Source organism: Alexandromys fortis, unplaced genomic scaffold (assembly GCF_014885135.2).
Source record: "Alexandromys fortis isolate MF-2015 unplaced genomic scaffold, M_Fortis_MF-2015_v1.1 scaffold_36, whole genome shotgun sequence".
In the NCBI taxonomy this organism is placed as follows: Eukaryota; Metazoa; Chordata; class Mammalia; order Rodentia; family Cricetidae; genus Alexandromys; species Alexandromys fortis.
In genome coordinates, this window is record NW_026067915.1 from 2,075,446 (window position 1) to 2,090,888 (window position 15,443).

The following is a 15,443-nucleotide window of genomic DNA, read 5'->3' on the forward strand; positions in this document are numbered from 1 at the left end:
TATTTGGTCTTTTGATGTCTAATTTCTTGAGTTCTTTGAATAATCTTTCATTATTTGCTGCTGAGAAGATAGCATACATAAGTGACCCTACAAATTCTACCAGGGAACTACTACAATTGTAATAAATGCCTTCAACAATGTAGCAGGATACAAGATTAACTAAAAAAAAAAATTAGTAGCCTTCCTATATACAAATGATAAATGGGCTGAGAAAGAAATCAGAGAAATATCACCCTTTACAATAGCCACAAATAACATAAGATATCTTGGGGTAACACTAACCAAACAAGTGAAAAACCTGTTCGACAAGAACTTTAAGTCTTTGAAGAAAGAAATTGAAGAAGACATCAGAATCTAAAGATCTCCTATGCTCTTGAATAGGTAGGATTAACATAGTAAAAATGACAATCTTACCAAAAGCAATCTACAGATTCAATGCAATCCCCATCAAAATCCCAGCACAAGTCTTCAAAGACCCCAAAAGGACAATACTCAACTTCATATGGAAAAACAAAAAACCCAGGATAGCCAAAACAATCCTGTACAATTAAAGAACTTCTGGAGGCATCACCATTCCTGATTTCAAGCTCTAATATAGAGCTATAGTAATTGGAATTGGCACAAAAACAGACAGGTGAAACAATGGAATCAAATTGAAGGCTCTGATATAAATCCACGAACCAATGAACACTTGTTTTTTGACAAAGAAGCTAAAAACTATAAAGTGGAAAAAAATAGTATCTTTAACAAATGGTACTGGCATAACTAGATGTCAACATGTAGAAAAATGCAAATAGATCCATATCTATGCACAAAACTTAAATCCAAATGGATCAAAGACCTCAACATAAAACAAACTACATTGAAGCTCATAGAAGAGAAAGTGAGAAGCAGCCTTTAATGCATGGGCACAGGAGACCACTTCCTAAATATACTTCCAGTATCACAGACACAGAGCAACAACTGATAAATGGGACCTCCTGAAACTGAGAAGCTTCTGTAAGGCAAAGGACATGGTCAACAAACAAAATGGCAGCCTACAGAATGGGAAAAAGATCTTCACCAATTCCACATCTGACAGAGGATTGATTTCATTTTTTTTTTTTTTTTTGACACTAGGTTTCTCTGTGTAGCCCTGGCTGTTCTGGGACTCTCTTTATAGACCAGGCTGGCCTCAAACTTGCAGAGATCCTACCTGCCCCTACCTCCTGAATGCTGTGACTAAAGGCATGTGTTATCACCACCCAGATTTTTTTTGGTAAAAAATAAATATAAATGGACCAAATTTCCTTATTAAAATATTATAAAAGCATCTCTCAAACTAATATATATATATATGTGTGTGTGTGTGTGTGTGTGTGTGTGTGTGTGTGTGTGTATTGCCCAATAAGAGATATGTCTAATTGGGCTGATGAGACAGCTCAGCAGGAGTACTTGCTACTAATACTAAGCCTGATGAATTGACTTTGATACCAGAGCCTACACTGTGCAAAGAGAGAACAGATTCCTGACTTCTGACCTCTACCTGCCTTCACACACCACACACAAATGTAATAAAAAGTTAAAAAAAATGTCCAAAATAAAAGAGGCTTATAAAAAACAGACAAACATAGTAGCTAACTGTTAATAAAAAGAAAAATAGCCAACAATACTAATTGGAAATAAAGTAGAATTCAAGGCAGAAAACATAAAGGACAAAGAGGATTATCACCAAAGCAAGCTGGACTGGGACTGATGGAGCATGTGATCAAACCGGACTCTCTGAATGTGTCGGACAAGGAGGGCTGACTGAGAAGCCAAGGAGAATGGCACTGGGTTTTGATCCTACTGCATGTACTGGCTTTATGGGAGCCTAGTCTTTGTGGGATGCTCACCTTCCTAGACCTGGATGGAGGGGGGAAGACCTTGGACTTCCCACAGGGCAGGGAACCCTGACTGCTCTTTGGATTGGAGAGGGAGGGGGAGGGATATGGGAGGAGGTGGAAATTTTTAAGAAAAAAAGAATACTACTCTGATAAATTATTTTTTAAATGTATACAATAGGAAACAATTTTATAAATTGAAAAAACCATTAAGTTATATAAATCTGTTTATTGAAAAATTATGAAGTAAGCAAAAATTAAATTTATAGCCTTCATAAACACAAAAGAAAACCACGATGTGGTATTAAGTGTAAATTAACTCCTGTTGTTGGTTGCCATCCTGCTCTTCATGGGTTCCCTAACAAGGAAATGAAGACTGGACAGAGAAACAAAACAGGCACACACATATAGTAAAGCTGGGATCAGGTGGGGTTCTCTAGCACTAACCTGGAACCTTACATGTTTAGTAGGTACAACATAGTCTGGTGGCTGAGGTTTAGCTATTCTTAGCGGGAAGTCTCTGTAGGTGAGCAGTATCAGGCTGTAAATATCCAGGAGGTGGAAGTCACAGTTGCTAGTCTTGGCACACACTGATTAATCATCCATAAACACACATACTTGGCCTCAAGAAAAGCTTTGCCATTTCTCTTGAGCCTAGTTCACATGGTTAAAGCCTTTGCCAATTTCCCATGGCTAACTGGTCTAGGAGTCCTCCACAGGCTGTCATCCACTCAGGAGCTCACTCGCTCAGGTCTTCCTCTGCTTCCTAGTTAGTAAACATGTAATGAAAACGATGAGTAGCATTTTTAAGGGTTAATAAGATTTAGCAAAGATCCAGAAATTTTTCCTTTAGTAGTCTATTCTAGAGAAATTCTTATTCATATGCACAGAAGAGTAAGATACAAGGATGTTCACTACTTCCTTGTAATAGAGAAAATATAAAAATGCCCTAAGCCTCAATAGAGGAATATATAATCAATTACAGCATAGCCATGCAATCAATCATGCAGTATATTGATGGACAGAAAAGGAAGGAATCTCAAGATATTTTTAATGAACCAAAGAGCTGGTTCTTTGAAAAAAATATCAACAAGATAGACAAACCCTTATCTAAACTAACCAAAAAGCAGAGAGAGGACATCCAAATTAACAAAATCAGAAATGAAAAGGGGGACATAGCAACAGACACTGAGGAAATCCAGAGAATCACTAGGTCATACTACAAAAACCGGTACTCCACAAAATTGGAAAGTGCAAAAGAAATGGACAATTTTCTGGATAGGTACCACATACCAAAATTAAATCAAGACCAGGTGAACAATTTATATAGACCTATAACCTACAAAGAAATAGAAGCATCATCAAAAGCCTTCTGAACAAAAAAGCCCAGTGCCCCATGATTTTAGCACAGAATTCTACCAGAACTGCAAAGAAGAGCTAATATTTATACTCCTCAAATTGTCCCACATAATAGAAACCGAAGGAAAATTGCCACTCTTTTTATGAGGCTACAGTTACCCTGATACCAAAACCACATAAAGTCTCAACCAGAAAAGAGAATTACAAACCAATCTCCCTCATGAACACTGATGCAAATATACTCAATAAAATACTGGAAAATTGAATCCAAGAATACATAAAAAAAATCATCCACCATGATATAGTCGGCATCATTTCAGACAAGCAGGGATGGTTCAACGTACGAAAATCTATTATCTAATCTACTATAAATAAACTGAAAGAAAAAAAACATATGATTATTTCATTAGATGCTGAAAAAGCATTTGACAAAATTCAACACCCCTTCACAATAAAAAGGAACATATCTAAATATAATAAAAGCTATATACAGCAAGCCAACAGCCAACATAAAATTAAATGGAGAGAAACTCAAAGTGATTCCACTAAAACCAGGAACAAGACAAGGCTGTTCACTCTCTTCATATCTATTCAACATAGTTCTTGAAGCTCTAGCTAGAGCAGTAAGACAACAAAAGGAGATCAAGGAGATACAATTGCAAAGGAAGAAGTCAAACTTTCGCTGTTCGCAGATGATATGATTGTATATATAAGTTACCCCCAAAATTCTACCAGGGAACTTCTATAGCTGATAAATACCTTCAGTGATGTGGCAAGATACAAGATCAACTCAAAAAAAAATCAGCAGCCCTCCTATATACAAATGATAAAGAAGCTGAGAAAGAAATCAGAGAAACATCACCATTCACAATAGCTACAAATAATGTAAAATATCTTGGAGTAACACTAGCCAAACAAATGAAAGACCTGTTTGACAAGAACTTTAAGTCTTTGAAGAAAGAAACTGAAGAAGACATCAGAAAATCGAAAGATCTCCTATGCTCTTGGATAGATAGGACTAACATAATAAAAATGACAATTCTACCAAAAGCAATCTACAGATTCAGTGCAATCCCCATCAAAATCCAAACACAATACTTTATAGACCTCAAAAGAATAATACTCAATTTCATAGGGAAAAACAAAAAACCCAGAATAGTCAAAACAATCCTGTACAATAAAGGAACTTCTGGAGGCATCACCATCCCTGACATCAAGCTCTACTATAAAGCTACAGTAATGAAAACAGCTTGGTATTGTCATAAAAACAGGTTGACCAATAGAGTCAAATCGAAGACTCAAATATTAATCCACACACCTATGGATACCTGATTTTTGACATAGAAGCTAAAATTATACAGTTAAAAAAAGAAAGTGTCAAAAAAAAAAAAAAGAAAGTGTCTTCAACAAATGGTGCTGGCATAACTGGATGTCAGCATGTAGAAGAATGCAAATAGATTCATACCTATTCCAATGCACAAAACTCAAGTCCAAATGGCTCAAAGACCTCAATATAAATCCAACCACTCAGAACCTGACATAAGTGAAAGTGGGAAGCAGCCTCCAATGCATGGGCACAGGAGACCACTTCCTAAATATAATCCCAAGTAGTATAGACACTGAGAGTAACAATAAATAAATGGGACCTTCTAAAACCGAAAAGCTTCTGTAAAGCAAAGGACACAGTCAGTAAGACAAAAGCACAGCCTACTGAAGTGGGAAAAGATCTTCACCAACCCCACATCAGACAGAAGACTGGTCTTCAAAATATATAAAGAACTCAATAAATTAAACATCAAAATATCAGATAATCCAGTCAAAAAATGGGGTATGGAACTAAACAGAGAATTCTCAAAAGAATTTCATATGACCAAAAGACACTTAAGAAAATGTTTAACATTCTTAGCCATCAGGGAAATGCAAATCAAAACAACTCTGAGATACCATTTTATACCTGTCAGAATGGCTAAGATACAAAACACCAATAATAGCTTATGCTGGAGAGGATGCAGAGTAAGGGGAATACTCCTCCATTGCTGGTGGGAATAAAAACTTGTACAACCATTCTGGAAATCAGTACGGCAGTTTTTCAGAAGTTGGGAATCAATTGCAAGACCCAGCAATACTACTCTTGGGCATATACCCAAAGGATGCTCAACCATACTACAAGGACATTTGTTCAGCTATGTTCATAGCAGCATTATTCTTAATAGCCAGAACCTGGAAATGACCTAGATGCCCCTAAACTGAAGAATGGATAAAGAAAATTTATTTACACAATGGAGTACTACTCAGCAGTAAAAAACAATATCTCGAAATTTGCATGCAAATGATTGGAACTAGAAAAAAACATTCTGAGTGAGGTAACCCAGACCAAGAAAGAGGCACCCACTCATAGGTGATTACTAGCTGTAAAGCAAAGGATAAAGAGCCTAATCCGCAACCCCAGAGAAGCTAAGTAACAATGAGAATCCTAAGAGAAACATACATAGATCCCCCTGGGAAGGAGAAATAGACAAGATCTTCTGAGAAAATTGGGAGCATAGGGATGGGGAGAGAAGGGAAGGCGGAAGAGGAAGAGAAGAGGAGGAGGAGGGGAGAAGGGGAAAGAGAACTAGAGGGAATGGGGTGGTGGTCAAGATGTGGGGAGGACAAACAGAGAACAAGGAAAGAGATATCTTTATTGAGGGAGCCATTATGGGACTAGCAAGAAGCCTAGCACTAGAGAAATTCCCAGGAATCCACAAGGATGATCCCAGCTAGGACCTTAAGCAATAGTAGAGAGGGTGCCTGAACTGGCCTTACCCTGTAGTCAGATTGATGACTATCTTAAATGTCACCATAGAATCTTCATCCAGCAACGGATGGAAACAGATGCAGAGAACCACAATGGAGCATTGGGCTGAGCTCCCAAAGTCCAGTTGAAGAGAGAGAGGAGTGAGAATATAAGCAAAAAGGTCAAGGCCATGATGGGGAGGGATACCGCTGAAACAGCTCACCGAGCTAATGGAAGTCTTCCAACTCCCACCTGACAGCGAGGGAACCAGCACAGGATCAAACTAGGCCCCCTGAATGTGGGTGACAGTTGTATGGCTGGGGCAGACTGTGGAGTCACTGGCAGTAAGACCACTGCTTGCTCCGGCTTTTTGGAACCCATTATCTCTGGATGGATACCTTGCTTAGCAGCCTAGATATAGTGGGGAGAGCCTTGGTCTTGCCTCAAAGCAATGTGCTGGATTTTGTTGACTCCCCATGGGAAGCCTTATCCTTTCTGAAGAGTAGACGGGGTGGGGTGAGGTAAGGGGGTGAGAAGGGGGAAGGATGGAGGGGGTAGGAGGAGGGGAGAGAGTGGGAAATGAATTTGGCATGTAAAATAAGAAAAGATAGTTTTTTTAAAAAATAAAATATAAAAAAATTGATTATGTAAAAACAATGAGAAAAAAAAAGAAAAAAGAAAACCCAACCAAATTTATAGGGTAGTAAGTATCTTCCCCCCTCATACTTTAAAAAGGAATATGAATGGCCAGAAGGATGGCTTAGAGGGTAAAGGCACTGTTGCCAAGCATGATGATCTGAATTTGACCTGAGACCACATGGTGGGAGGAGAGAATTAACTCTGGCAAGCTTCCTAACAACAACATTTGTATGTGACCCGCACTCCCAATAAATAAATTAACTAATTTAAACATCTCTATATAGGAGTCTCAGAAAACTAAACTATATACTACATAAATAAAATAAGACTACAGGGGCTGGAGAGATGACTTAGTGGTTAAGTGCACTGGCTGTTCTTCTAGAGGACCTGGGTTCAATTTCCAGCACTCACATGATGGCTCACAACCCTCTATAATTCCAGCCCTAGGGGACCTGACACTCTCTTCTGGCTTCTGAGAGCACACATGTGGTGCACGTACATGCATGCAGACAAAACATTTATACACATAAAAATATAAATGAATAAAATTTAAGAATACAGATGTATGAGTTCTCTCTATGGGAAAGTCCATGAAATGTTGTGTGAAGAAATAAACTAATTTTTGCTTATTTTTTACTCTAAATATATTCATAAGTTAGAATGTTTTGACATTTGTTCATGGACTCTGGAAGAATAAGGAGATGGATAAGGAAATAAAGGAAGAGGGGAAACTAAATTACTCTGCAGAAACAGAACATCTGAATTCTACTCTCAGTTCTGCAACCTACTAGCTAGCTGTGTGCTTCTATGCAAGTTACTCAACTATGCTTGTCTCCAGTTATATTATTACAAAAAGAATTTATTAAAATGACAACGATCTGAAGGCTGCAAAGTTGGCTCAGGGGTTAAGAGCACCTACTGCTCTTGCAGAGAGGATCTGGTTCAGTTCTCAGTCCCACATGGTAGCTCACAATGATTCATGATCCAGTTCCATGGGATCTAACACCTTCTTCTGATATCCTTGGTAACAGATATGCATGCACTGTATATCCATATATGCATTAAGAATGTGAGAAATTGGGGCTGGAAAGATGGCTCAGCTGTTAAGAGCACTAGCTGCTCTTTGAGAGGATCCAGGTTCAATTCCTAGCACCTACATGGCAGCTAACAACTGTCTAACTCCAGTTTCAGGGCTTCTGACACCCTCAAAGAGATGTATGTAGGCAAAATGCTAATGATCATAAAATAAAAATAAAAAATATTCTGACTCAAAAACAAAGATGAATAAATAGAATGCTAACAATAAACATAATTTATAAAAAAAAAGAAAAAAAAGAATGTGAGAAATTGCTGGGTGGTGGGGATGCACACACACCTTCACTTTGGTACTTGGGAAGCAGAGGCAGGTGGATCTCTTTGAGTTGGAGGCCAGCTTGGTCTACAGAGTGAGTTCCAGGATAGCAAGTGTTAAACAAAGAAATCATGTCTTGAAAAACCAAAGAGGGATAGGCTTGAGAGATGGCTCAGTAATTAAGAGTCATGGCTGCTCTTTGAGAGAACCTGGTTCAATTAATTCCCAGCACCCATATAGCAGCTCACAACTGTCTGTAACTCCAGTTCCCAGGGGATCCAGCATTTTCACACAGACATATATGCAGACAAAATACCAATACCCATAAAATAAAAAAGGAAAAAAACATTTTGAGTTTTTAAGAAAATTTCCACCTTAATCCATTTTATAATACCTACTAATAGCCCAGGCAAGTACCAGATTTTCAATAAATATCAACAATGATTGTGATGATGACTGTTCATTTTAAACAGTGATTCACAACCTTCCTAATGCTGTGATTCTTTAATGTAGTTCTTCATGTTGCGATTACTCCCAACCATAAAACTATTTTTGTTGTTGCTTCATAACTAATTTTGCAATTGTTATGAATCATAATATCTGATATGCAACTCTCATGAAAGGACTGTTCAGCTTCTAAGGTTGAGAACTACTATTTTAGAATAATAAAATTAGTTGTCTATCCATTATGGATTGCTATTTTTCTAGGTCTCCAGTCTTTTCATATGGAGATGAAGATAGGGTGAATATAGAGTAATAAGGAACTGTTATCAGTATAAGCTTCATTTAGTATGATCCATTTAAAATATATATGTTTTTCTTTCAAATGTGCGAACCATTCCATTTTCTTTTTTCTTTTCTTTTTTTTTTTTTTTTTTGGGAAGGAGAGGGTTTATTTGGCTCACATAAGCTGAACGCAACTCATCATTGGGCAAAGCCAGGAGAGGAGCATAAGCAGGAAGCTGGAGGCAGGAACTGAAGCAGAGGCATGGGGGGGCGGATCTCTGTTTAAGGGCTTGTGTAGTGTCTGTCTGTCTGTCTGCCCCCGCTCCCACCGCCATGTCTTGCTCTGCTTTTTTTTAATTATTTATTTATTTATTAAAGATTTCTGACTCTTCCCCGCCACCGCCTCCCATTTCCCTCCCCCTCCCCCAGTCCAGTCCCCCTCCCTCGTTAGCCCAAAGAGCAATCAAGTTTCCCTGCCCTGTGGGAAGTCCAAGGACCACCCACCTCCATCCAGGTCTAGTAATGTGAGCATCCAAACTGCCTAGGCTCCCACAAAGCCAGTTCGTGCAGTAGGATCAAAAACCCATTGCCATTGTTCTTGAGTTCTCAGTAGTCCTCATTGTCCACTATGTTCAGTGAGTCAGGCCAGCTGGCCTGGATCTGAAAAAGCCTGGGATAAAACCATTCCATTTTCTTTACATTTATAGAAGCATAAACAATGAGGTATCAAGATTACCTCAGTAAAAGGCTCCCACTAGTGGTCAATCATTTTTTTGATAAAATAACTGAATAAGATGTAGTATTTCCAGCAGCAACAAGGTAGAGTTATTACCGAGGAATCAAGTCCATATACTTTCATTTCTTTGGTAAGCCCAGTTTTCCCACCTTGTTGACACCTCCACTGGTCAGAAGTTCTTGACCACAAGGACACTTTCTGTCTCTGGCTTTGGCTTGTGTTGCTGCTGCTATTGGAAACCGCTTTCCATTGCTATATTATCCTGGTAAACTTCTGATATTCACCAAGATGAAGATCACATGCTGATCCTTCTGAGGCTTCCGCTGCACCTTCTAGGCATATCTATCAATTCAGGTGTGGAAGCGCATTTGTGTTTTTGTTTCACATTGTATGCCTTCAGCCAGAAATCCCATATTATTTTACCTTAGCAGCCCCTCCCCACCACATGGGTAATTGATAAGTGCTTACATCCTGGAAGCAGTGATAGTCGGTGTTTTGCAATAGAATAAGAAAAAATAAATTTAAGTAAAGTAAAATTATAAAATTGTTCTTTATGTATCTTTATGACAGACATACTTGTAAAAAGTTGCTTTTCCTTATCTCTGTTGAAGTAATTTTTCCACTCCAAGATCTGTTGACTGTGTAGAATATCCTCTGAACAACCTGGTTCCAAAAGGAAAACAAAAACAGAAAGGAAATTAAAAAACAGTTCAGATGTCTATTAATCTGTGTTTGGCTGGAAGTTCCAGCTCGCCCCTGCATGATATGGAAAGCCCCATTCCTTTCTTTTATTTTCCAAACTGCACCTTCTCAGAGAAATCTACAGCATTAAAAAAGGTACCAAAAAGTCCAGTTCCTCATTCCTGGTGACTACGACAACTTCCTCCCCTATTGCTGCCAGCAGCCCAAGCTTTTGAGCACACTTGGGCACAAACCCAGCTTGTGCCCAACATCATCACCCTTTGTCTACAGTCTGTATAATCTCCCTGCTTTAGTTTGGGCATGTGACTTCTCTGGCCTCAATCTCTGGGACTGGAGAAGCCACCTGGGAGTTGCTTTGTTCAAATAAACCTGCTATACTTTTTTAGTTCTCCTTGATCTGGTTTACTGCACTGGTGGAGAAACCTATTATTGGGGGATAGAAAACATATTACCCTATCTAAGGCAAGATTATGAATATATAAAATTAATTTATAGTGGTATATCATTTGTGTTTTAATAAATAAAGTTTGCTTGAAGGTCAGTGCAAAGCAACCATACTAGTCAGCCATACATGCCAGGCAGTGGTGGCACATACCTTTAATCCCAGCAGCCATACTAGTTAGCCATAGAGGCTGGGCGGTGGTAGTGCATGCCTTTAATCCCAGCACTGGAGAGGAATATAAGGTGGGATGAGACAGGAACTTGCTCCCTTTCAGTCTGAAGTTTTCAAAGAGGTAAGAGCTCATTTGCTAGTAGTTGGCTGCTCTGCTTCTCTGACCTTCAGGTTGAACCCCAATATCTGTCTCTGGGTTCTTATTATTTGTGTTACACTAATTTAAGTAACAACTTTTGATACCAATTGCAATTCTGAGTAAAAAATAGAACTGTGTATTCTAACTCTACATATGTAGTTTGAAATTGCCCAGACAGTTTTTTCACCCAAACCCTCTCAGCCTTTCCTCCTAGCTCATCTCTATACCTTCTGTCACCTGGTGTTCTCAGAAATTCTCTACCAGGGACCCACAGCCACCACACTTGCCTTGGATCCAGAGAGGGCAACAACAACCAAAGAATATAACACTTACCAAACAAAGACAAGACCACATATCGACATCAAGAAACTCTTCAGACATCATACTCCAGATGACTAGCTCCCAGCACAAGAAGCAAACAGGTATGACCATTTTAATATCTAACAAAATAGACTTCTAGCCAAAACTAATCAAAAGAGATAGGAAAGGACACTACATACTCATTAAAGGGGGGGGGGAAATATCAAGATGACATTGCAATTCTAAACATTTATACACCAAACACAAGTGTACTCAAGTTCATAAAAGAAGCACTACCACAGCTAGAAATCACACATAGACCTTTATATAGTGATAGTGGGTAACTTTAATACCCAGCTCTTCCCATTAAAAATCTCATGCAGATCATCCAGACACAACTGAAACAGAGAAAAATGCTGGGGCTAAATAATGTCATAAACCAATGGGACACAGTAGACATTTATAGACTATTTCATCCAAATACAGAAGAATATACTTTATTCTCAGCAGCTGATGGAGCGTTCTCCAAAACTGACATACTTGGACATGAAACAAGTCTCAACAGATATAAGAAAACTGAAGTAACATCCAGCCTTCTTCCTGACCACAGAAACAACACAGAGTGTACAAATGTATGAAAACTGAACAACTCACTACTGAATGAAAAAATGGGTCAAGACAGAACTCAAGAAGGAAATTAAAAACTTTTAAGGATTGAATGAAAGTGCAAGCACGATGTACTCAAACCTATCAGACACAGTGAAGGCAGTTTTAAGAGGCATGTTCACAGCATTAAGAGTCTATGTGAACTGGAGAAATCTCAGTAACTCAGTAACACATATGAAAACTCTGAAACAACAAGAAGAAATAATACCCTAAAAGAGCAGAATGCAAGAAATAATCAAATTCCATATGGAAACTTATTACTGTAGAAATGTTCTAAAATATATACATATATGAAATACATCTAAATGGATTCACCAAATAATAGTGGAGACAATGCCTGCCCCAACTAGACATCTTATGTTACCAAGTTAAATAAACCTTCAGTGCCAGAATTGAGTTACATCTTGTTGAAACCTTGGTCCCATGGAAACTCCAAATATTATAGATTATTGTCAAAGGTATTGACTAGTCTCTGCAACCTAATAGTAAGTAAGCCCCATTGCTGAAGACATATTTATGTATGTCATTGAATACAGAGAGGTAAAGCTGGTGCTAACTAGAAGCTTCACTCCTACTGGAATTCATGGTATGGGAATGCACTCTGCATGCTACCAGAGGGAAAAGCTAATCATCAATATTTCTAGCTACAAACCCTGGTTACCTGTAACAGTGACTTGCCTGGAAGATATAGCAATAGTGGCACAAATGCTACGAAAGCAACCAACTACTGTTCTTTTATTCTTTTTTTTAATTTGAAACGGTTTCTCTTATAACAGCTCTGGCTGTCTTGGAAATCACTCTGTAGATATGGCTTGCCTCCAACTCATAGAGATCCACCCACTTCTGCCTCCCAAGTGCTGGGATTAAAGACATGCGCCACCACTGCCTGGCAACCAACCACCTTTTAATTGGGCTTTAAAAGCCCACACTGTGAGATGAAACCCAGACCTAACACTGCTAAAGCAGCCACAAACCTGAGCCTAGATTGTCCATAGGCATAGGGGAAAACCTACTACTATTATTCTGCTAAAGGGATATAGCAATAAAATGACTTTTAATATTCCTGCAAATCAGTATTTTTGTCTGTGATACATAAATATATAGAAAATATAAAAGTGAACAATAGAGATATTACTTATGTAGCAAAAGCTGAATCTAAGGAAAACAAGACTGGAGTGAAGATGTCATTACAATCTGAATGGCTAACTACTGGGTCGAAGCAGCAGTTGGAGCAGAGGACAGAATTAGAACCACTAAGAAGAGCCCTTATACTCATCAAATGCTACAATATAAGAGAGACTTTCCAAAATTAACTCTATATAAAGCAATGGGTTTGTATGAAGTCATGAAGTTACTTTTTGTCAAATTCTTAGGCTGAAGTGGACAGGACTGATGCATTAGGTAGAAGCCAGAAGTAGCTGGTGCTTAATTTCTCCATTGTTCCTAAGCATTCAGATTCAGAGGTTCTTGATGAATGAGGATACATGTTATTTATTTGTTGTTATGAGTTTATATGCACTGCATGTATACAAGTGCTTTTAGAGGCCAGAAGAGGGCTTCAGATCCCCTGGAACTGGAGTTACAGGTTCTTGTCAGTCATTACAAAGGTACTGGGAACCAAACTTAGCTCTTTTGCAAGAGTAGTAAGTTTTAACCACTGTACAATCTCTCTAGTTCTAAAAGATGTGTCTTATTCAGTGTAGTATCCTCTCCATAAGCTTGACATTAAAAGTCAAGTCATTTAAAAAGAAAAAAAAAAAGGACTCAAATTTGATGTGGAAATGAACCCTAAGAATCTCATTTTACTTGGCATGGTGATACATGCCTGTAATCCCAGCAGAGGCAGAAGGATCACAAATTAGAGGCCTCTGACCTACATAGTAAGTTCTAGGCTAGCCTGGGTTATACAGTAAGACCCTGTCTCCAATAAAACAAAGAAAAAAAACATTTATAAAACACCACACTCTCTTTCATAGTCAATTTCTTAAAAAAGAAATAAAAGAAAACAACTACCACCCCCCTCACCAGGTTTTCACTATGTATCCCTAGCTAGCCAAGAACTCAATATGTAGACCAGGCTAGCCTCAAACTCAGAGATCCACTTGCTTTTGCCTCCTGAGTGCTGGGATTAAAGGTGTGTATTACTACTTCTGGCAATTCCTAAAAAAATTTAAATCTATCTATCTATCTATCTATCTATCTATCTATCTATCTATCTATCTATCTATCTATCTATCCATCCATCCACCCACCCACCCAGCCACCTATCCATCCATCGTGTGTATGTGTGTGTGTTTGTGCATGTATGTGTGCCATGGCATAAGTATGGAGGCCAAAGGACAACTTTTGGAATTTGGTCCTTTCCACTTTGTCATTTTAGGAACTGAATTCAGGTCATGAGGCTTGGTGGCAGTTGCCTTTACCTACTGAACTATCTTGCTGTCCCTCAAAGTCAATTTCAATATACACATCAAAATTTTCTTGTTCAGTAGCATTAGAGTTTTGTGTAAATTTCCATTCCATCCCTCCTTCTTTCCTTCCCTTCCTTTTTTTTTTTTTTGAGACAGGGTCTTTGTAGCTTTGGAGCCTGTCCTAGAACTAGCTCTTGTAGACTACTAGGCTAGTCGCAAATTTACAGAGATCCGCCTACCTCTGCCTCCCGAGTGCTGAGATTAAATTAAGGCGTGCACTACCACTACCCAATGTAAATTTATTTTTTGGTTTAGATTATTTTTATTATTATTAATTTAAAGTATGTATTCTACTCAAATATATCATTTATGAAAGCAAGATATAATATAAAACTTTGCATTTTTTCTACTTTTTAAAATTTTTGTAAAATATATATGTTTATGTTAAATGTGATCAGAAGCACCTATATGTAAGTGGGTGTCCATGGAGTCCAGAAGAGGGCATCACATTCCCCTGGAGCTGGAGTTACATGTAGTTTTTTTTTTTTTCTTTGGTTTTTCGATGCAGGGTTTTCTGTAGCTTTGGAGCCTCTCCTGGAACTAGCTCTTGTAGACCAGGTTGGGAGTTACATGTAGTTTTGAGTTGTCCATGTGGGTGCTAGGGCCAAACTCTGGTTCTCTAGAAGAGTTTTTAATCTGTGGAACCATTTTTTTCCAGCCTCTTTTCTACCTTTTGGCAGAATTTAAAACTTTCATGTTTTATGTGATGGAGAGATAGATCAGTGATTAAGAGCACTTGTTGCTCTTGTAGAAGACCTAAGTTTGGTTCCCAGCACCCACATGGTGGCTCCCAACCATCTGATCCAGGGGATCTGATGCCCTCTTCTGACTTCTGTGGCACCAGGCAGGCATGTGATAAACATACATACATGCAAGCAAAATACTCATACATGTAAAATAAAATAAACCATACGTTTATTAGGTGTGCTCTGTTGTGAGCCTTTGCTAAGTGGCTTCTTTAGCAAAGTAAAATACTGCATTTGTATCTTCCATTTCCCAGTCTCCACATTCTGAGGTTCAACTTCATAGCACATTCATTTGTTTCCCCATTATGGAGTCTGCATTTCTCATCAGTGAAGTAGGGCTACCATCTAGTGGTGAAA

At 38.4% G+C, this 15,443-nt stretch overlaps 1 protein-coding gene across 3 annotated transcripts in view; it reads right to left on the reverse strand.

The window, feature by feature from the left end:
* Ppp2r3a (protein phosphatase 2 regulatory subunit B''alpha) overlaps window positions 1-15,443 on the reverse strand; it is a 140,710-nt gene that overhangs the window by 25,563 nt on the left and 99,704 nt on the right. For all 3 annotated transcript variants that reach the window (XM_050139379.1, XM_050139378.1, XM_050139377.1), the window contains one exon: window positions 10,026-10,112. In XM_050139379.1, coding sequence (XP_049995336.1) covers window positions 10,026-10,112 — 87 coding nt within the window. The remainder of the gene's footprint in view (window positions 1-10,025; window positions 10,113-15,443) is intronic.